Source organism: Oncorhynchus nerka, linkage group LG2 (assembly GCF_034236695.1).
Source record: "Oncorhynchus nerka isolate Pitt River linkage group LG2, Oner_Uvic_2.0, whole genome shotgun sequence".
Taxonomy (NCBI): domain Eukaryota; kingdom Metazoa; phylum Chordata; class Actinopteri; order Salmoniformes; family Salmonidae; genus Oncorhynchus; species Oncorhynchus nerka.
In genome coordinates, this window is record NC_088397.1 from 59032380 (window position 1) to 59056537 (window position 24158).

The following is a 24158-nucleotide window of genomic DNA, read 5'->3' on the forward strand; positions in this document are numbered from 1 at the left end:
CAGCATTTCAATTCATCCCGAAGGTGTTCGATGGAGTTGAGGTCAGGGCTCTGTGCAGGCCAGTCAAGTTCTTACACACTGATCTTGACAAACCATGTCTGTATGGACCTCGCTTTGTGCACTGTGGAATTATCATGCTGAAACCGGAATGGGCCTTCCCAAAACTGTTGCCACAAAGTTGGAAGCACAGAATCATCTACAATGTCATTGTATTCTGTAGCGTTAAGGCTTAAGAGGGTGTGAACGATGCGACTCACCACCTGGATTCGGTCTTATGTAGCAAAATTTGAAATGTTTTTTTTTTACATTGTCAAAAAGTAGAGACTCAGATCTACAAAAGGGTATGTCATACACTGCATTTTCGAAGAACAATGGGGAAGTAATTCTGCTTTGAAAGTTGATAAACTTGTAAACGCATTTTGATTAAAAAAAAAAAAAAATGTTCGTTCAAACGGCTCTCCTGTGAAGTCGTGACTTGTGACATACGCCTAGTTTCCTGAAACCAGTCGCATATATAATGTGTCATGTCCAGACACACCAACACAGTCGTGAAGAGGGCACAACAACGTCTTTTCCCCCTCAAGATGGTTTAGCGTGGGTACTCAGATCCTCAAAACGTTTTACAGCTTCACCATTGGGACCATCTTGACTGGCTGTATCCCCGCTTGGTATGGCAACTGCTTGGCATCTGACCGCAGGGCCAAACAGAGGATTGTGCGTATGGCTCAGTACATCACCGGGGCCGAACTCCCTGCCATCCAGGACCTCTATACCAGGCGATGTCAGAAGAAGGCCTTAAAAATTGTCAAAAACTCCAGCCACCCAAGTCATAGACTTGGTCTCTGCTACCGAACAGCAAGGGGTACAGATGCAAGTCTGGAACCAACAGGACCCCGAACAGCTTCTACCCCAAGCCATATCACTGCTAAATAGTTAGTTAACAAGTCACATATGTTGTATGGACTTACTCTGTGTGCAATACTAGTGTTTAACATGATTTTTTAATGACTACCTCATCTCTGTACCCCACACAAACAATTATCTGAAAGGTCCCTTTGTCTAGCAATGAATATCAAGCACAGATTCAACCACAGAGACCGGGGAGGTTTTCCAATGCGTCGCAAAGAATGGCACCTATTGGAGAAAATTTTAAAAAGCACACTGAATATCACTTTGAGCATGGTGTAGTTATTAATTACACTTCGGATGGTGTATCAATACACCCAGTCAGTACAAAGATACAGGCAAATTAATTCACCATTCAGCAGGGCAATAACGCAAGGCCAAATCTACACTGGAGTTGCTTACCAAAAAGACAGTGAATGTTCCTGAGTGGCCGAGTTACAGTTTTGACTTAACTCTACTTGAAAATCTATGGAAAATCCTGACAATGATTGTCTAGCAATGAACAACAACCAATTTGAAAGAGCTTGAATACTTTTTAAAATAATAATTGGCCAATGTTGCACAATACAGGTTTGGAAAGCTCTTAGAGACTTACCTAGGAAGACTCACAGCTGTAATTGCTGCCAAAGATGCTTCTACAAAGTATGGACTCAGGGGTGTGGATAATTATGGAAATGAGACATTTCTGTTTTTCAATTTCAAAACATTTGCAAACATTTCTAAAACCATGTTTTGACTTTGTCATTATGAGGTATTTTGTGTATATGGGTGAAAAAAAAAATATTGAATACATTTTGAATTCAGGCTGTAACACAACAAAATGTGGAATACGTCAAGTGGTATGAATACTTTCTGAAGACACTGTATGTACATATCTTCCTCAATTACATCATACCCCTGCACATAAACTCGATACTGGAACCCCATGTATATAGAAAAGTTATCGATACTCATTGTGTATTTATTATTACTATTATTATTACATGTTATTTATAACTTTTTGTATTATTTATCAATTTTCTTTCTCTCTGCATGGTTGGGAAAGGCCTATAAGTAAGTATTTCACTGTCAGTCTACACCTGTTGTTTACGAAGCTTGTGACAAATAACATTTGATTTGATGAGTCACTTCAGTGTAATCACCAAGGGTACGTGGATATGTTCATGATCAAGATATGAGAACTGCTTTCTGCCAGTGGAGAGTCTCAATAGCATGCCATCCTTATACTCTGTTATACCTGATGATGTATAATGAACAGTTTGCCAAGAGAGCAGAGCTCCAAATATCCACTCTGCCCCTGGAGAGAGAACACACTAGGCACACACTGGTTGAATCAACGTTGTTTCCATGTCATTGTTAATTGAAGTTACACCGAAGTAATGTGGAATAGATGTTGAATTGACATCTCGGCTCAGTGGGAAGTGTCCCATTTCAAGGCCGCGGGGGACGGTTTCAAGGTCACTCAATCACCATTCTGCTCCTCTAAACATGAGTGGAAGCCATCTATACTAGGACAGAGACATAGACACACAGACAGCCAACATTCTGCACATAGCATCAGGGTGTTAAATAGGCATTAGTGTTCTTTCTACCAAAACGCTCCCAAAGGTAACACCTTCCCAAAGAGACAGTTTCACTACCATATTTTTTAAACATTGCTCACTGGAGGATGTCCGGGTGCGGATTCATCAAACGATGGACAGATCATTTCTTAATGGCAGTGCAGGCAGATTACTGTGTGGAATGGCCTTCTCTGCTGAATGGACCTGAGCTGATTTACCCTCTGATTGTCCTGCGGTAGCTACACACATGTCCATATATATATATATAAATTCCAACTCTTGCATGGCAGTTATCTCTAACACAAGAGTAGATAATATATAATACAGGGGAGAAGACCTTCATTCTCGTTGCAGCGGTTTTGATTAAAACAGAGCAGCTATGATTGACAGGCCTCTGATCAAGTTCTCACGCAGGAAGCAGTCATTCCACAGGGCCCAAGGGCAAACACACCAGGGCAGCAGGACATACAGCAGTAATAGAGTCAGGAAGCAAGCCAACTCCCACATCAACTAAAGCAAACTCAGGACTTTGGCACTGCGATAAATAGCAGCATATCATGAAAAGACTGATCTAGCTTGCTCAAGGTGGGTCGTTGAACAAAGAGATGACACTGTCAACAACAAAGATCATTTATTCTATTATGGGCCTTTCATGTGATTATTAGTAGTCAGTGTTGGAGAGAATGGGTAAATTACATGCTGCTTGTGGGATTCCCATGGCTGTTGGATTTCTACTCAACCACATGAGGGGCATTACTCACTTGCATAAATCAGCCTTTGTACTAGAGGCATTGCTGAGTCATTTAGTGATACAATCACTTATTACTCATGCACTTAGTTCGCATTGATAATTCATATCTAAAAATGGGCAGATAAATATATATTTTTTACATAAATGCATTGCTTAATACTTCAGAGTATGTGGATGCATAATATTAACAGTTGAAACACAATTTTAATGGTGTTTGAAATTTGAATGAGGATATTCCTTTGACTAGTGGGAATAAAACATACCATGAACAAGAACAAGTACTACATTTGTGATTCTCTGCAATGCCCTCTAGGATGACAGAATATGGTAATGAGTTTGGACACATACCAAAGACGATGAGGCGGGTGTGCGTGTCCGTGGAGCCCAGAGGATTCTGGGCCGTGCAGCGGTACATGGAGCCGTTGAGTTCGGCTGGCACTCGCTCCAGAATCAGCTCCTTCCCATCCCGCTCAGCACTCCCGTCAAGCAGACGGCCCCCGACCCGGGTCCAGGTGAAGAGGGGCTCAGGAAACACCTCATTCTATTAACAGACCACCACAAGTGTGTGTGAGGGAGGGTTGGATAAGAGGGGAAAAAGTTTAAGTCCCAGTCAAGAGATTAAGAGCAAAAGGCTACATGAATAATACAAGCTCAATTCCCTAATGCAATGGTACGTTAGCAGTATGAATTAATAATCAACACTACATACTGACGCCACACACACACTCACACAAACACACTTTTGAAATCACCACATACGCTGCTGCTGCCTATTATCTATCCTGTTGCCTAGTCACTTACTACTACTATATTTACATACAGTAGCTACCTCAATGACCTCCTTCCCCTGCACATCGACTCAGTACTGGTTCTCCCTGTATTTAGCCTTGTTATTTTAACTCCTTATTGTTATTCGTTATTTACTATGTATTTATTTCTCTGTTACCATTTAAAAATATATATATATCTTTGTTTTTTTATATTTTGCTCTGCATTGTTGGGAAAAGGACCCCTAAGTAAGCATTTCACTGTTAGTGTACACCTACGAAGCATGTGACAAATAAAATATGATTTGATTTACATTTTCCAATGTTTTCAAATGCTCATGCCTCTCAAGAAATTTCCCAGTTTCAAAATATTCCCCTTTTCAAAATGTCATATAATTCTCCCTCTGAGGGAAGAAGCCTTTCTGCTGTACTCCTCTGGATGTCTTTTCTGCCATCTGCTGGATACAGACATGTTATTCAAATCAAAACAGCTGGAGAACATGTCAGTAGAGGAGGAGAGGGCGTTTAGTAGTAAAGTGCAACGCGGGGTTGTGGCGCTCAAATGTTATTCAAAGGGAACAAAACACCATCAGGAATTATGATCACTTCACACATTGTCAAAGAAGGACAGGCGTTTCTTCTGTTTCTGTGAATCCAGCTAGGGAACCCAGTTTCATCTAGTTTATACTGCAGGGCCGAGGGCCAAGAATGTTGCTGTCATACATCTTGAGCGAAAGGCCAGAAAAAGATAGATGTCTATTCCTGAAGTGTGATGCAACAGAATGAAATTCCATTGAGATAAACTATTGATAGTCTGACTAGATTTTCTTTTACCATTTTGAAATGTGACCTCCCAGCCCTTTTAATAAAGGCCCAATGCAACCGTTTTTATCTCAATATCAAATCATTTCAGGGTAACAATTAAGTATATTACCGTGATTATTTTTAATGAAAATGGTCAAAAACAATCAAAAAATTGCTTATTAGCAAGAGCAGTTTCTCAAGCAAGAATTTAGCTAGGACTGTTTGAAAGTGGTCTGAGTGGGGAGTGGAAAACTGAAAACTAGCTTTTATAGGCAGAGGTTTGAAACTCTCTTTCTTATTGGTCTATTAACTAATTTGCCGCCTTGTGACGTCACCAGGCAGGCCAAAACTCCATCCCACCAAAACAGGCTGACATTTCAGGTAGTCTTTTCAAACAGCTCGCACACTACAAGGAAATGATTATCATTTCACAATTGAAAATGTATATAAACACAGATAAATTACGTTTTTGACTGCACAGGGTCTTAAAGAAAATACCACGACTTGACTCTTGTCACTGTGTGACCCATACTGTAGAAATGCTTTAATGAACTGAATGTATGCCTTTAAGGAGCTGGTGTGTCATCATTCTGACTAAGCTAGTGTGATTTGTGTAACCTTTAAAAATGACTGCCCTGATAGGAGTTCTGAAACCAAAGAATTCACATGGTGACAGAAGTGAAAGTAGTTTGTTGATCAGGGGCAGTCATGGCATAAGGTTCTATCAAGATAAAAAAAACATGAAAGGTCCTATCACATATCCCCAACGGCATTACAGAGCCTAAATGAAAAAGACAGCTCCAATAAAAGCACCAGGGCCTTTCTTATCTTCATATGGATTAATACAGAGTGGGGACAAAGCATATCAAGTGGAAAGAAAACTAAAAGCCCACCCTGTGTGATTATGTATAATTCTGATATTATAAACCGTAGGGGATACTGATATCTTTTTTTATCACACAATGAGAAGACAAGAGAGGTATATGTCTTAGCACTAAATCTTATCTACTAGTGAAACCCTAAAGCCTTGGTCCAGTGAAGGATAAGGGAGATTTTCTTTGGGATGAATCTCCATGCACGGATGTTTGTTTCCGAAGGGCCCAATTGGCTCTATGTCCCAGTCAAGCCTGTTTATAGTGACCATTCTTAACACTATTCAAAGGAGATCTTCAAATAATATGACATTAATGGGTGGAGATAGTCGTATACATCTGCCCAGACTCTAAACTGCTACACTAAACCCAAGGCACCGAATAAGTGCCATTATTAGATTGAAAGTAGCAAACCAGAATAAAGCAATGAAAAACAAACACTTTATAAAAACACACAGCGCTATCATGCCCAGAAATTCATGAAGCAGTGAATGAAAAGTAACAAAGGTGATTGGTGTGCTGGTCCATTAGCATGGCCTATCAGAATTGGCCTTGTACTCTCCACCTGGTTGGCTCTAGCAGGCAGCGCCAACACCGTGGCATCCCTATTCCTGTCACTGAGATGGGGATCAGCTACTACTGGAAACATATCATTTTTGGGGGCAGAGGATGATAGTTACACAAGGACAATCTCCTGACTGGAATGCTCTAGCAGGTACAAACCCAAACTCTGCTCTGCTGAGCAATCCTCTAACAGCTAGCTTGAGATGCATGCCTTAAGGAGATAGACTTAAGAAAATAAAATAAAAACATCAGAGAATTGGAGCTATCCATAAACAAACAGATTTTGAATGGGTTATTTATTTCTCATTGAAATAGTTTATTGCCTTGAGGCATAGTCAGAACCCCACATTGAAAAAATACATGTGAAAAGATAAAACAATTCCCCCAAAATTCTAACAAGTCACTTTTTCCAATAGTGCACTTATGATTTTTTCCAAACAAGAAACATTATGCTAGCCTTATACCGAGAAGACGTATGGTATATCTCTCACCCTGTAAGAATGGCCACTATATCAGAAAACTCGACAGGCTTAACTGCACATCTCCCTATCCCGTCCTATCCCAAACTGAACATGGCCCTCCGGTTTCATAAACCCCCATGCACTTACCCCAGGAACCCCAGCGCCTACCTGGAATCCTTGCACGGTGATGCGCACCGTATCCCCTACCTTTGCCCTGGTGGGGGTCATCAAAAGCTTGGGGCCCTTAGGAGCCGCTGGGAGAGAGAGAGAGAAAGAGAAAGAAAAGAGAAAAGAAGTGTCAACCCAGTGGCATGTCAAGTAAATACAGGAGGTACCTATTTTGTTTGGAGGGAAGAAGAGGAGATGGAGGCGAATACAATTTCCTCGGGACCTCCATGTCCTTTCATCCACAGCTAGGGCCACTGCAGATTTATTCCGCCTTGGAGAGAGAGGGGACTAAATTGGATAGACAGTCATTACTGGAGGAGAATGGGAGCGCACCAGTAGGAGTGTGGTGGCAGCGAGAGAACTAATTCCCTTGTCTTAGCACAGACGGAGCCCCCAGATGGTATCCATTAGGTTCCTATTGAAACAATGGGAGTTTCAGGAGAAGGGACAGGGAAGCTTTCATATTGTTCACTTTCAGAGGGGCCTATATGGATTATGTATGGAGCAGAGATTGAATGAAGACATTGAATGATTTGCATATGATTTAAAGGTGCAATATGCAGAAATAATCAAGCTTTGATTATTTGAGTCAGATGTGTAGTGCTAGGGGAAAAAAACTAAATGTGCACCCCTTGGGGTCTCCAGGACCGAGTTTGGGAAACACTTGTAGAGACTCATTGTACAATCTAAACCGCTGTGAAATATCTGTTCAATAACCAAAGACGTTGTATTTTCAGCTGTTTGAAGCTGGAGTACAAAACTGAAAGTAAAAGACTAAAAATCAAAACTTAAGAACGGGAAGCATAGAAATAGCGTACATAGAACATATCTACCGCTTCTTAGATTTGCTTTCAGTAAGATCTATACCTCCCATTTCTATGTGAATTTGATCAGGTCTCCCAAAAATGTACATATTGCAGCTTTAAGATTGAGTGTCATCCATTTAAGATTAAACTATGCAACCTTAGTGATGTACTATACAGCATTGTAGCAGGAGGACAAATTGTAATTCTGTGGTGAAGTGGTAGTCGTAGGGGCTTAAATTGGGCCTGCATAAACTGGTTCTGCTTCGCTTCAGTTGACTGACAATTTCCCTCTAGATAACCATATAGCACGCTTTCTGATCCCTTATGTTAGACAATGAACCAAATAGAAGTAATGAGATTTGGTTGGACGAGGGGAATCCTAAATAGGTCAGATATGCACGCCAACATCTAGTTATTCAGGAACCTTACAATGAATCAAATTCACTCTTCTCAATATAAATCACAATGTGCTTGTTTCAATTGATGAGCGAAACTAAAATAAATAAATAAACAGATAAATGACCTAAATTCCACCCATAAATCACGTCACAAAGCGTCGGCTGGAACTAATGAAGCATGCCTTTTCTTGGGCAGACACTGATTCTTACCCTGCATCTGGCTAATGGATTAGGAGATCTTCCATCACATTTGAAAATATCTGAACAAAAATATAAACGCAATATGTAAAGTGTTGGTCCCATGTTTCATGAGCTGAAATAAAGGATCCCAGAAAAACGAACAAAAAGCTTATTTCTCTACATTTTTTGGCACAAATTTATTTACATCCCTGTTTGTGAGCATTTCTCCTTTGCCAAGATACCTTGTGCTGGGAAAAATAAAATGCCACTCTAAAATGTGCAGTTTTGTCACACAACACAATGCCACAGATGTCTCACGTTTTGAGTGAGAGCGCAATTGGCATGCTGACTGCAGGGATTAAATGTTAATGTTCATTTCTCTACCATAAGTCGCTTCCAACGTCATTTTAGAGAATTTGGCAGTACGTCCAACCGGCCTCACAACCGGCCTCACAACACACCACGTGTAACAACGCCAGCCCAGGACCTCCACATCTGGCTTCTTCACCTGCGGGATCGTCTGAGACCTGATGGAACTGTGGGTTTGCACAACCAAAGAATTTCTGCACAAACTGTCAGAAACTGTCTCAGGGAAACTAATCTGCTTGTTTGTTGTCCTCAACAGGGTCATGACCTGACTGCATTTCGGCATTGTAACTGACTTCAGTGGGCAAATGCTCACTGAAGTGCTCTTCACAGATGAATCCCAATTTCAACTGTAATGGGCCGATGGCAGACAGCGTGTATGGCATTGTGTGGGCGAGTGGTTTTCTGAAGTCAACGTTGTGAACAGAGTTCCCTATGGTGGCAGTTGGGTTATGGTATGTGCAGGCATAAGCTACAGACAACGGACGCAATTGCATTTTATCAAAGGCAATTTGAATGCACAGAGACTCATTGTAGTGCCATTCATCCGCAGTCATCACCTCATGTTTCAGCACGGTAATGCGCAAGGATCTGTACACAATTCCTGGAAGCTGAACATTTCCCAGTTCTGGCCTGCATACTCAGACATTTCACCCATTGAGCATGTTTGGGATGCTCTGGATAGACGTGTATTCCAGTTTCTGCCAATATACAGCAACTTCGCACAGCCATTGAAGAGGAGTGGGACAACACTCCACAAGCCACAATCAACAGCCTGATCAACTCTATGCAAAGGAGATGAGCATGGTCGTCACACCAAATACTGACTGGTTTTCTGATCCACACCCCTACTTAAAAAAAAAAGTTATCTGTGACCAACAGATGCACATCTGTATTCCCGGTCATGAGAAATCCATAAATTAGTGGCTAATTAATTTATTTCAATTGACTGCTTTCCTTATTTGAACTGTAACTCAGTAAAATCATTGAAATGGTTGCATGTTACATTTATATTTTTGTTCAATGTACAGTCTATCAAGTCAGGTGACCCTTTTAGATAACATGATCTCCTTCCTTCTATTTCTGTTACTATCTTCCAGAGATGTGAATTAGATTGTGGCGTTACCGCGTAGAGCACAGAGTGGTGAGATAGATGCAAGACAAGAGAGAAGCTTGTCAATACATACCTCAATGACAACAACGACTCCCTACAGTTACTATGTTGAAATGAAATGGATCTAAGTCAGGCTACCTAAATGTGGAAAAACAATTATCTGAAAGAACTGGACAGAACTGGGGAAACTATAGTCCAGCTCTTGCATTGAGTTAGGCCTATTTGACATTGAATCAAGCTCATCATACACATCAAAATTACAGTATTACACTATAAGTGGTCTCAAGTCCATGATGAAGATGTCACTTGTCCAGTTACCTGGGGAGTGTGATTGCTACATTCTCTGCTTCCCACCTCCCACTTCCCGTCCGAAAGGTATTTTCAGTACTGGTGCCATGGCGTCACAGTGCTTGCTGGCACCGTTGAGAGGATGATGGCTAATTTCTGGGACCCACTCCAACAACTACAGTTGGCGTCCAACGTCATCACCTTTGATTAGAACAGCATGCAATGTGACTGACATACTGCGGCACCTGGGAGGGCATTGGCCTCACAGGGAAATAAGCGCTACTCTCCCAAGATGTTGACCAGCAACCCAATCTCCTCACTGGTCAACCTGGAACTGTTAGCACTGTGGGATGGGTCAGTGGACACACAGTGCTCTCAGTAAACAACAGCGCTCTCTGCATCAGGTGTGCTTTGTGATTCAGCCAAACATCAGCAGGACTAGCTTCTGACTCTACAGATTTGGATGACTGTCGATAACTCAGAAGAGGACAGAGAACCTGCAGCATTGTCTGGTTGAGTTGTAGTCGAAAAATAGTGATGGAAGAAATGTGAATGATTATAAAACCAGTGATAAAGATGCAACTAGCTTGGCGTGTTGATTCAATTTGGCATTATCCGTATGGATGGCTGTATCTCACAGGAGGGAGCCACACCTTCGCCGTGGCAATGTCCACGACGAAACATTAGCACGGAAGTACTGGGGTCACTGATGCCAGGAGAGGTGTGGCGACTGATGAAAAGTTGCATTTACAAAATGTATGTTACTATTTGCTCAACACTATAAGGATTGTTTTAGAGTGTTCTCATTTGTTCCAAACTCATCCCTCTTGAAGGGGAAGAAATAATTGTTCATCACCGTATATTGTTTGAATTTTTATTTGCAATGATGCTGGATGGTATGGTTTTTTGTTGTGCTTGTTTTTTACTAACTCGTCCTCCGTTTGGGCCAGATAGTTGATGGGATAATTTTGTTGGCTATTTTCTATATTAATGATAGGGAAAATTTATTCACAACTCATGAGACATTTACTGCGTAAACTCTATTTCTCATACATTGTAGAATGTTGGCAAGTTGAAGTGTGTACTTTCACTGTATTGCTATTTGGAATGCTTTCCAAGGCTTTCACAAAGAGTGGGGATTCATCGAATTTGCAAACTGACTCCGATGATGGGCCTGAATTGTCCAGCTAACCCACACCTTCTGATGGAGGTGATGGAGGATTCCACGATGGGACAGCTGAGCATTCGATGCAGGGTACCTCTAAAGACTGACATTCCACCCTGGTGGGACTATACCTTCTATGAGGAGAGCTCCAGGACTGTAACTGCCATGGATGAGCAGTTCATGCAAGCCAAGCTGGGGGCGACCATCTTCTTGAGTGCCTCCACTGCCTTGGCCAAATACGCATACACCTTGGACTTGGTGTATCACGCATGCGTCTTGGCGAGCCTGCTTGTGGTAACTATAACACTGGTTCAATGCTGTTATTTCACAACTCAAAGGTTCCAAACGGGGGATTACTGTAGTTGCTAAAAATAGAAAGAGTAAACAAATGTGAACGATGATGAAGGCCAGCGACGAAGAGGTGTCTAGTAACTAGCCTGGCGTGTTGATTCAATTTGGCATTGTCCGGATGGATAGTTGTATATTTGCATCTCACAGGAGAGAGCCATACCTTTGCTGTGGCAATATCCAGGACTAGACATTCCCACGGACGTCCTGGGGTCACTAATGTCAGGAAAGGTGTGACAATTGCTAAAATAGGCGAGATGAATGTTACTGTGTGAATTCAATTGTCGTGTTTAGTTTGTTTCAAGAGCTTGTAAAGAGCTACACAATTTCGATGTCTCATTGCATTGTATGTTTTCTGGTTGATGTATTTTGGGTTGACTGGTTATCAGGCACATTCCTGTTGTCTGTTCATAACATTCAAATTGTGTTTATTAGATTGTAATCTGGATGTGTTGCTCCTGCCTTTTATTTTCACTAGGAAACTGCCAATAAATCTTAATTCAGGTTGGGATGCACTGCTTGAATTTGGTTAAAAGGGCAGTGAATTCACTCATACTTTGAGGACTTCTTAGCAAGCTCGTGTGTGTATCAGACACACATTTCTTTCTCTCAGAGATTATTCTGAATTGAAGACATGTGTAACCACGTTAAATCTTATTTAGTTGATAGTAATTTACTCTGTTATTCTGGAACGCATAATGTATTTCATGTACACTGTAATTGTTTGAGTGTTAATTATTTCATGACTAATGAATCAAATTAGTTGGATTGAGTAAATATATTCCTAATTTTACAGAGTGATTATTTGATTGACTTTACAGTCATCATTTAGTAGGTCTATAGGTAGTTGTTATTTACACTACACATAGCATATGCTTGGGTTCCACCTTGACATTCCTGATCTACTTGACTCAATAAATTAATGCTAGAACACTGGTTGCCAGGATTAGCTATTTGTATCTAGCCTCTTAATAATTGCACAACGGTGCAAGATAGACATGTTCATTATAGTCATACTGAGTCGGTGATGCAAGGATTCGCACAGGACTTGTTGCATTTATTCACATAATAATGGAGTCAGATTGATGAATGTATACATTTATAAACTGGGTGGTTCGAACACTGAATGCTGATTGGCTGACAGTCGTGGAATATTAGACAGTATGCCACTGGTATGACAAAGCATGTATTATTTTTCTAATTACGCTGGTAACCGGGGGTTTGTGGTATAAGGCCAATATACCACAGCTAAGGGCTGTTCTAAGGCACGACGCATTGCGGAATCGACTCCGCGATGCGTCGTGCCTTAGAACAGCCCTTAGCTGTGGTATATTGGCCATATACCACACTCCCTTGTGCCTTATTGCTTAAATATAGAGTGGTTTCACTGTGTGGGAGAGAGAGCGAAGACATAACAAACAATTGAAAAGGGGTGACTGTGGGATCATTGCGTCATCATCAATCCAACACTATCATTCATCTCACACATCCAACCCGCAGCCTGCACTGGACTCCTTACAATACCAAGATGAGAGTGTGATAAATATGGAGATGAGACACAGGTGAACATAGAGACACACGCACGCACAGATGCATGCATGCACGTACACGCACCACAAACATCAACACACAGACAGACACTCTCAAACTGTACACCAGCCCTCCTGAAATAGAACATCTGCTCTGTGATTATCACGGTCTGGGGAGGAAATGACTGGTGGACGCAGGCATGGATCATATTTCAGCATCGTATATGAAATGATAATTCCTCCAGTCTTTTCATGCTGCTGAATAATAGATCATGCAAATAAAAGGAGTACAGTCCTTTTAATTATTCAGATGCACTGAGTTAATGAATTCTGGAACTGAGGCGAATGGTGAGACCCAGGCAAGAAACTCATAGAGGTGTGGCCCATTCTGAGAAGCTCCCAAGGCCCCATCCCAAATCAATTTGTAAGGCGAGCACAGAGCAGCTTGTTAATATTCATGATATGTAATACAACTTTGGTCAGTTGCCAGAATGTCGCTCTGTCTCATTCGGTGTCTATACCATCCACTGCTTTCAAGTACATCATTCGCTAATGTTCGGTCCCTGGACAATAAAGTAGACGAGTTCAGGGCGAGGATCTCCTTCCAGAAAGACATCAAGGACTGTAACATAGTCTGTTTTACGGAATCATGGCTTTTTACGGATAAATTGTTCCTGTCCATTCAGCCAGTGAGGTTCTCCATCCGTTATGCGGATCGATAGGAAGAAAGAACTCTCCAGGCAAAATAAAGGTGGAGGGGTTTGTTTCATGATTATCAACTCATGGTGTGATTGTGGTAACGTACCGATCTGGAATACCTCATCAACATATGCCGAATGCATTACCTCCTGAGAGAATTGTCTTTGATCATCGTCATTGCCGTGTATATTTCCCCCAAGCTTACACTGAACTGTGAACTGCATATCCTGAGGCCACACTTATTGTATCTGGGGACTTTAATAAACAAAATCTTAGGAAAACACTACAGAAATTCTATCAAGATATCTCCTGCGCTACACGCACAACAAGGTCCCTGGATCATTGCTACGCTCACTTCTGTGAGCATTACATAAGGCCCTCCCCACCCTTCCTTTGGCAAATCAGATCACGCCTCCACTCTGGTCCTCCCCACCTATAGGAAGAAACTTAAACAGGGCGGCATTCAGTAAGTTTTTATGTTCTGGAACGTTCAATTGAATGGAAAGAGTGCTGTGATGAACGACCAGTTGAAAAACAAGAAGGGTTTGGGTTGTAGGTTGGGGAACGCTGTCAGCATGGTCACTGCCCTTTACGTCATTCATTGCTTCAAGCCACACCTCGCCACACCCACCAAACCGGAGCAAAGGTACCTCAAAGTCTATTCAAGAACATACAATAACGTTTTGGTGGACTGTGCTGACCAATCGGAATCTATGCTTCAAGATTGTTTTAATCACGCGGAATGGGAAAATGTTCCAGGTCGCCTCTGAGAACAAGATCGACAGATAAACTGACTTGGTGACGGAGTTCATCAGGAAGTGCATAGAGTATGTTGTTCACACTGTGACGATTAGAACCAAACCAAAAACTGTGGATAAATGGCAGCATTTCTGCAAAAATTAAAGCGCTTTTAACCATAGACAGGTAACTGGGAGCATGGAGGTGTACAAACAGACAAACAGACCAGCTACAAACTCAGTAAGACAATCAAAGAGGCAAAACGACAGTACAAGGACAAAGTGGAGTCACATTTCAACGGCTTAGACTTGAATAGTACAGAACCAGTCAAATGTTTGGACACACCTACTCATTCCAGGGTTTTTCTTTATGTTTTACTATTTTCTACATTGTAGAATAATAGTGAAAACATCAAAACTATGAAATAACACATACGGAATCATCCTTTGTCTTGATGAAAGCTTTGCACACTCTTGGCATTCTCTCAAAAAGCTTAATGAGGAATGCTTTTCCAACAGTCTTGAAGGAGTTCCCACATATGCTGAGAACTTTTTGTCTGCTTTTCCTTCACTCTGCAGTCCAACTCATCTCAAACCATCTCAATTGGGGAGAGTTTGGGTGATTGTGGAGGCCAGGTCATCTGATGCAGCACTCCATCACTCTCCTTCTTGGTCAAATATCCCTTACACAGCCTGAAGGTGTGTTTTGGGTCATTGTTCTGTTGAAAACAAATGATAGTCCCACTAAGCGCAAACCAGATCGGATGGAGAATGCTGTTGTAGCCATGTTGGTTAAGTATGCCTTGAAATCTAAATAAATCACAGACAGCGTCATCAGCAAATCACCCACACACCATCACACCTCCTCCTCCATGCTTCATGGGGGGAATCACACATGCAGAGATCATCCGTTCACCTACTCTGCGTCACACAAAGACACACATTTGACACAAACTTGAACTCATCAGACCAAAGGACAGATTTCCACCGGTCTAATGTACATTGCTCGTATTTCTTGGCCCAAGCAAGTCTCTTCTTCTTATTGGGGGCCTTTAGTAGTGGTTTCTTTGCAGAAATTCGACCATGAAGGCCTGATTCAGGGTGACATGTAGCCTAGTGGTTAGAGCGTTGGACTAGTAACCGAAAGGTTGCAAGATTGAATCCCTGAGCTGACAAGGTAAAAATCTGTCGTTCTGCCTCTGAACAAGGCAGTTAACCCACTGTTCCTAGGCCGGCATTGAAAATAATAATTTGTTCTTTACTGACTTGCGTAGTTAAATAAAAATACAAATAAATATTTTTTATAATCATGCGGTCTCCTCTGAACAGTTGATGTTGAGATGTGTATGTTACTTGAACTCTGTGAAGCATTTATTTGGGCTGCAATCTGAGGTGCATTTAACTCCAATGAATTTATCCTCTGCAGCAGAGGTAACTCTGGGTAGTCCTTTCCTGTGGCAGAGCCAGTTTCATCATAGAGCTTGATAGTTTTTGCTACTGCTACAGTTCTTGACATTTTCCGTATTGACTGACCTTCATGTCTTAAGGTAATGTTGGACTGTCGTTTCTCTTTGCATATTTGAGCTGTTCTTGCCATAATATTGACTTAGTGTTTTACCAAATAAGGTTATCTTCTCTATACCACCCCTATATTGTCACACCCCCGATTGGCTCAAACACATTAAGAAGGAAAGAAATTCACTTTCCACATATTCACATTTAAAAAATCACACCTGTTAATTGAAATGCATTCCAGGTGACTACCTCATGAAGCTAGTTAAGAGAAGGCCAGGAGTGTGCAAAGCTGTCATCAAGGCAAAGGGTGGCTACTTTGTTCAACACTTTTTTGGTTACTACATGACTCCATATGTGTTATTTAATTGTTTTTTTTCTCCACTATTATTCTACAATGTAGACAATATTAAAAATAAAGAAAAACCCTTGAATGAATAGGTGTGTCAAAACTTTTGACTGGTACTGTATGTGACAGGGAGTCCAGACATTTACGGATTATAAATGGAAAGCCAGCCACACTGACGCCTCGCTCCCGGATGAGCTAAACACCTTCGCCCACTTCGAGAAAAACAACATAGAGCCGTCAACGCGGTCCCCCGACGGTCACTAGGACTGTGTGCTCTCATTTTCCGTGTCAGATGTGAGTAAGTCATTTAAGCATGTTAACCCAAGCCTTATCTTAAAAGCATTTGTAGACCAGTTGGCTGGAGTGTTCATGGATATGCTTGAGCGGTATACAGTATATACCGTATACCGGGGTATTTGGAAAAAAACACGGGATGGTTTTTCAATACAGTCAAAACTATTTCTTCAAAGATTTTCTATAAATTAGAATATTAGTAGCTACTTCATAAGTAAATACCTGCAGTCAACTTGTGCAATGCACTATATTACAAAGCTTACCGTAGTTACCCAGAACAGTTGAGCCAGTCACGTGTTTGTTTGTTATAGCACAATGGGAAAAAGCGGTAGATGGTGAGTCCATGTCGTTCTGTATCTATCTGCGAATTTCTGTTGTGCGGCGCACATGAGGTGATGAAGTTACACTTGTATGCAATTCACTACTAAATATTTGCCATCAGATATCTAATAATGGATTTCTGCCAGAAATCAAAGAGCTCTGGATGAGTTATCTGTACAGTTGTCATTTCTTCCTACTAGCTTTTCCCCTCTGCTCCTTTCCTTCAGAAAAGCATGCATCACAACTTTGTTAATTTGCACAATTTCTCTAGTTCCCTTTCGCTTGAAAATGTCCACACTCAACGAAAATGGCAATCGGTAGCTATTAGATATGCTTGTATTACTTTATGAGCTGTATTTGCTTGTCTTTGTAATTAGTTTGTTAGTTTTCACTCATTAGCATTTAGCTAACAGCGTCTATGTGATTTTGCTTTTGGTTTGTGCTAATGTTTTTAGCATTATGGGAATTGAGACCCAATGGGATTTTCTTATGTTTTTAGCACCACCTAGCCGATAATACCGTAAATCCCGGGATGAGAGAAGACCAATATGACAATATGATCATCTGGATACCATCCCAGCCTAATTACAGACATATTCAATCTTTCAATATCCCAGTCTTTTGTACCCACTTGCTTCAAGATGTTCACCGTTGTTCCTGTACCCAAGATAGTGAAAGTAACTTAACTAAATGACTATAGCCCTGTAGCACTGACTTTGGTCATCATAAGGTGCTTTGCGAGGCTAGGGAACGACTATCACTTCCACCTTAGCCAGCACCCTAAACAAACTACAATTTGCATATCTCCCCAACAGATCCATGGAAGACATAATCGCCATTGCACTGCACACTGCTCTATCCCACCTGCACATGATAAATACCTATGTAAGAATCCTGTTCATCGACTACAGCTCAGCCTTCAACACCATATTCCCTCCAAGCTCATCACTAAGCTCAAGGCCCTGGGTTAGAACCCCTTCCTGTGTAACTGGGTCCTGGACTTCCTAATGGGTTGCCCCAAGTGGTGAAGGTAGGCAACAACTCTCCGCCATGCTGATCCTCAGCACATGGGGCCCTCAGGTGTACATGCTCAGCTCCTTCCTGTACTCCCTGTTCACCCATGTCTGGTTGCCCCCCATGTCTCCAACTCAATTATCAAGTTGGCTGACAACACAAGAGTGGTAGGCCTGATTACCAACAACGACAAGACAGCCTACAGTGAGGAGGTGATGGCCCTGGTGTAGCGGTGCCAGGAAAATATCATCACTGACAAGCTGAAATGGTCCCTTCACAAAGACAGCGTGTTGAAGAAGGCGCACCACTGACTCTTCAACCTCAGGAGACTGAAAAAAATTAAGCTTGGTCCCTAAGACCATCACAAACTTTTACAGATGCACAATTGAGGGTATCCTGTCATGCTGTATCACCACCTGGTATGGAAATTGCACAGTCTGCAACCGCAGGGCTCTCCAGAGGGGGGTGCGGTCAGCCCAACGCATCACCGGGGGACTACCTTCCAGGACATCTACAGCAGCCAGTGTAGATGGGAAGGACAAGAAGAAGATCATAAAGGACCATTTAGAAAGCTGGAGACAGTACAGGTGCATCGAGGCTGGGAACGAGAGACTGAGAATCAGCTTCTACTGTATTTTCAGGACAACAAACACTCACAACTAGCCGGCCTCCGCCCAGTACCCTGCCCTGAACCTTAGTCACTGTTATAGCCGGCTATCAACTGGTAATCTACACTGCGCCTTAGAGACTGCTGCCCTATGTAAATAGTAATTGAACACTGGTCCCTTTAATAATGTTTACATACTGTTTTACCTGCTTAATATATACTGTATTCCAATCATGGTTCATCCTATAGCACTACCACTGTACACACATTTTCTATTCATATACTGTCCATACTGTCTTTACACACCATTATATGTATATATATATTTATATTCAGGTCTCTGGCATTGCTCGTTCTGATAGTTACACTTGTATGCACTTTGTTTTTTTACATTTTTATTATTGCTTGGTACTACCACATTGTTGGAGCTCGAAACAAACATTTTTTCTGCATCTGCGATAGTATCTTCAAATCTGTGTATGTGACCAATAAGCTTTGACTTGATATTAAATCAGTGAAATATTTATTACTTATGGACAGTGCAAAAACTTCCCTCTGATTCAACACTGGTTGAATCAACGTTCTATCCACGTAATGTCTATGAAATTATATTGAACAAACGTGGAATAGATGTTGAATTGACGTCAGTGCCCAGAGGGTTCCTTTTCATTTCCTCACCAAACACAGATCTGAAAGCCAGGGCCAAGGGACAGGAGTGAATGACAGGTCCCGGGAGCAATTAGCTGGATTAAACTGTATAATCAAAAGATAGGTTCTGGCCCGTCTGGGGGAAATACTTCAAATGTGTCCAGTTTTAGATTATTACATCCAACCAGGATAGAAGTATATTAGAGATAATGTTTTCAAGTGGTGACATAATTCTAACCATACGTGATATTTACTACAGTATATGAACACATGTACTGGCTATTATTACTACTCTATAACAACAGCAGCTTTCACTCATACTACCCCAGGTTCAATCTGCTTCAAGCAGGTTTATGAATGCTTTGAATTTCAAGTGTACTCCAATTAAAATCAACAAATGCACATTTTCTGTTCTCGACTCTCAGGGTGGTGAGGAGGAATGTCTGCAGAAGCTGTTTTCATCCCTTTAAAGAACAAAGCTACTGGTAAATTAATGGCTTGAATCACAGCATAGAAAAACCTTGTCAAAATGTGAAAGCCCATTGACAGTTAGCAAGGCTTTCTCTGGGCCTACACCCCTCTGGGTCCAGAATATTTTTACCATCAACATGTAACAACAGTAAAGAGGAGGCTGCTAAAATCATAATTTCAGCAATCTGTCTTGAGAAGACAGATAATATGAGTATATCCTTATGAAATAGTTTTCCTTCCAAAAAATGGCAATTAAGTATGTTAAAAAGCAGCTTTTTTTGTGTTGGAATTGTGTGGGCGTATCCCAACAACAGAATGGTGTGGGCGTATACCGGTCATTAAAAATAATCATGCAAATAGACCTCTAATTGACCAGATCATCCTTCTCTAAACTGCTGATTGGCCAGCTCATCCTCCACAAGGAGATGACATCATGTTGTACGAGGAAATAGCAAGCATTTTTAAATGGTCTGTGTTTTTTTTTTTGCTTTATGCTTTGGCCACAAATATGAGTATGGGACGAGTCAATAAAATTATTTGGATGAGTTAACAGAATATGAACTTTTAAAAGTGAGATTTTCACTGGGAATTTACTTTAATATACAAGGGTATAATTATAAACAGATTGAACGTGTATTATTTGCAGTATGCAGGCCCTTAAGCAGTGAGCTAGCTCTATGCTGACACATAGGCACTTGTTAGCCATGATTGGTAAATCCTTTATAGACCCTAAACACTGGTCCTTCTGTGTTGGTTGAGTGGTTTTCTAGCTCCGCTGTTGTTGTTGTTCTAACAGAAAATCTCCAAAAGCTTCACACAGTTAAAGTGTGAGCGGTTAGAGCCGCCCCATGTCTATCAACACACCACGGTGAGAAAGGGACACTAGCAGGAGTAGAAGGCACCTCTAAAGGTGTGAAGGAGATGAAAGCTGGCGCTCTGAGGAAATTAAGTGTGCACACAACGTGTAACTTGTACCTGTACGAGCAGCAGCAGCTTCTCCTTACTGCACCACACTCCGCCCTCTACCATTTACTCTTTTCTCAGTGAACTTAATGTTTCTGTTTATCATATCAGCACTGCATCGCCTCATCCAAGAACCTCCTCCAATACAGGACATCACGTGGCTGATTGTGTATAAATTCTCATTTGACTTCCTTAATTCAGGTTGACTTCTTCAATAACGGTTGTGAGTTAACTCAATTTAGCTACAGACAGCTCGATTAATTGCCTTGTCAGTCACTACACAATTAAGCATCAAATGGAAATCAGTGTTGTTCTGAGTAGATTCGCGAGGGATACATAAGGAGGCTCAGAGATTGAGTACGGCGATGGGGAAACAAGGAGAGAGGAGTGGGTTAGGAGAAGGATAGTTCTGTTGTACTCACCCAGTGTGACCTCTGTCTGCATGGGCATGGAGAGTGCTGGGTGCTTGACCTCACAGCTGAACATGGCGTCGTTGTCCAGCTGGGGGTTAAGGGTCCAGGTGAGTCTGGCCTGCACCAGAACAGAGCCATCACTCTGGGAGATGTGGGTGTGACTGAAGTAGTAGAGTGGATCAGTGCTCTGGACCCAGCGAGGGAACTCCCGGCTCACAACTGTCTCTGGAATGATCTCCGTGGCAGGGCTGGGCTGCTCCTTCTGTTGCCGACCCTGGGTGTGGTGGCCCGGGGTCCAACGACGCTCAGGGCTCTCGGTGAACATGCGGGCTGGCCGGCCCTCGGGGTCCAACAGGGAGAGGGACCTCTGCAGCTTGGTGTCGTCTAGGTCTCTGCTGATGAGTGGCCTGGCACCACGCACCCCTGCTGAGCCACCGCCGTCCTCGGCTGAGGGGTGGATGTAGGATATCACCTCTATCAACTCTCCATCCCGCTTAAAGTACACCTGAGAGAGAGAGACCGAGGGGAGAGGGGGAGAGATTGAGAGACAAACAAAAAATCGTAAAGAGAGGAGAGATTTGGGTTGAATTACAGTATATCCTTTCCAATTGTCTTATTACAACTTATTACAACCAGTTGTGTTAATGGTATGTGGTTATTCAGTCACCAGTGAGCTGGTGAAGAGGAGATGTGTCAGATGTTTGCTCGGTGCTGGTGTTCAGCAGGGATTTTCAATGATATTACAGGAGTTTCCTTACATCATTATGAGGATATAATGATCTCCGGCTGGTTAATCTCTTGACAGGAAATTCAAGCTCCTATTTTAACACATAACCTCCAGATATTAGCTTTAAAATCAGGATGCAGAGCTACTGCCCTTGGCATCGGTAGTTGTGAAGCTCCCTACTCATACCGTGATTTTTGATTTTCACTTTTCTTTATTTGAAGAGAAAAATGTCATCCGCAGTCAGTTACGGGACCTTTGGACATTTGGAACCAATTTGCACGAGATCAAAGTATCGTTACCCTATATAGTACATTTTACGCCAATGTTTGGATTTTCTGTTAAAGGGGATTGTTGAGGCATGCTTTGATTTGACGCCACCTCAGGGGCTTTTCACTCTGCTGTGTAAATAGCAGTAATTTGTGTAAACAACTGTGACGTAAGGCCATGCTCCTGGGGATTGACTCTGTATGGCTCCATGTGAACAATAGGGAGGACACAGACAACCAACACTCTTCCTAACATGAACACAACACTTTCAGGTTTATAGGCTTTCACCTACAGCACATCATAGACAGTCCACAGCCATTGGTTAAACAATGATCAAGAGATTAAAACTGACTCCTCCATATGGTGTACTATATCTCCTTGTGTAGCACAACAATGCATGCACAGTATCCATGCAAGTAACAAGATAATACAGTAGTACTACAGTGTATATTGTACAGTAGTAACACAAATACAAATACAGAGCCTTGAATATAAATGAACTAATCAGTGCTGTGTTGACTGCACTGTGTAGGCCTATACCTGAAACATCAAGGGAGATTAAGAGCACTGTAGGTTCTGGTATGTACTGACCTCAACGCCTCCTAAACTGACTCTGTTTAACAACTTTCACAACTCTAGAGTATCAGCTAATCATTGACCTTCCTCCCACCATTACCTTCTGTACTACCTACCTGCACAATAAAAAAATCATTTTGTTTGGGTACTGTAGAAAACCAATTTGGTAAGAAATGTGGAGAAAAAGGATAATGTAATGAACTTGTGCTTGTTTTCTCTTGGGAAAACATTGTGTGGGCTGTAAGCATTTAATTATGTCACTGGTGATGGCTGGCTACATTGGCTGGCTACATTGACATTTAAAAAAGTTCTGAATCTATAAATCACCACTGTTTTGATCCAGAACATACAACAAAGACAAGCTCTATGATGTGTCATTCCTATTCAGAGAGGGGAAATATGATCAAGATTTGCAGAAGCAATGGCACATTTGATGCAGTTCCATCTTATGTATCTACTCCTGACCAGTGTGGGGCACTATCTCTCCTACTTTCCCAAACAATGAAGTTAGTGCTGTACCCATTGTAAGTCAAAGGACTCAGCCAATGCTGTAAAACTAAGTGTAGTGATCTCCAAGGTTAATACTACTGTACATTCAGTTTATTTATGCTTTCTTTAATTAAAATACTATACATTTTGACAGAGAAAACTGTTGCTCTCAAGGTTGTTTTGTACCAAAGGAATCTTTGGCACGCCGTAGTTTCCCTGCATGTTCTCCAAGACAGTAAGAGTGAGGATACCTTGTGTTAGGCCTGGAAGGTTTGCATCATATGAACCTCAGGTGCCAGTGAGCGAGCATCATTACACATGTATATACAATCCCATTATTATTTTATTTTAAAGTGGCTCAATAATTCACACACAGGTACTGCATATGCGTGATAGACGGTACTCTCTGGGAGATAAAAGGCTTTAAAAATAGTTTCAATGATTGAATAGGAATTATTCTGTATTTTATTGGTTTACTATACGCATAGCTTACAATTACTACATAGTGGTGGGAAAAATACCTTTTGTTGCATTTCATGGATTCCCTTTTATGAAATCCTCTGTCACATTATGAAAGAAATACACGGATCACTCTAACGTTGCTTTAAATTTGTAAATACACCTTAGGTAGAAGAGATAGAAGATATCTTCATATTCACAAGTCAAACTGATCCACCTACCTAAAATACCTAACCGTCCAGTTTTCACTTACTGTAGGTTAGGCCTAATCAGCATGCTCAAGGCAATGAAAATCCCATTGTTGTAGAGATGTCTTGAGCAGGCAATATTTTGGGGGGTCAGCATATGAGTCTTGCTGCTGGCTGTAATTTAGACAGTGGACAGTGGTAGCAGTGCTGTAATGAGAAGCTGTTTGTGGTTTTCATTGGTCTCTATGCATGGCCCTTCACAGTGGAATTAAGTGATTATCAATCACCCCTCTGTTCTACATCCCCAAATGCTTCAGACAATGGAGTCAGAGAACACACCACCTGCTTCAGAGAGCTTCGACAAACAAAAAAGGA

General features: G+C 41.6%; 1 protein-coding gene across 2 annotated transcripts in view; it reads right to left on the bottom strand.

The window, feature by feature from the left end:
• Window positions 1-24158, bottom strand: part of LOC115138888 (immunoglobulin superfamily member 21-like) — a 270562-nt gene that overhangs the window by 4256 nt on the left and 242148 nt on the right. Inside the window, exons 6-8 of one of the 2 annotated variants that reach the window (XM_029676085.2) lie at window positions 21087-21582; window positions 6856-6941; window positions 3568-3760 (exon numbers count right to left, since the gene is read on the bottom strand). In XM_029676085.2, coding sequence (XP_029531945.1) covers window positions 3568-3760; window positions 6856-6941; window positions 21087-21582 — 775 coding nt within the window. Of the gene's footprint in view, window positions 1-3567; window positions 3761-6834; window positions 6942-21086; window positions 21583-24158 lie in introns of both variants that reach the window. The other variant, XM_029676078.2, reaches the window with a different exon arrangement.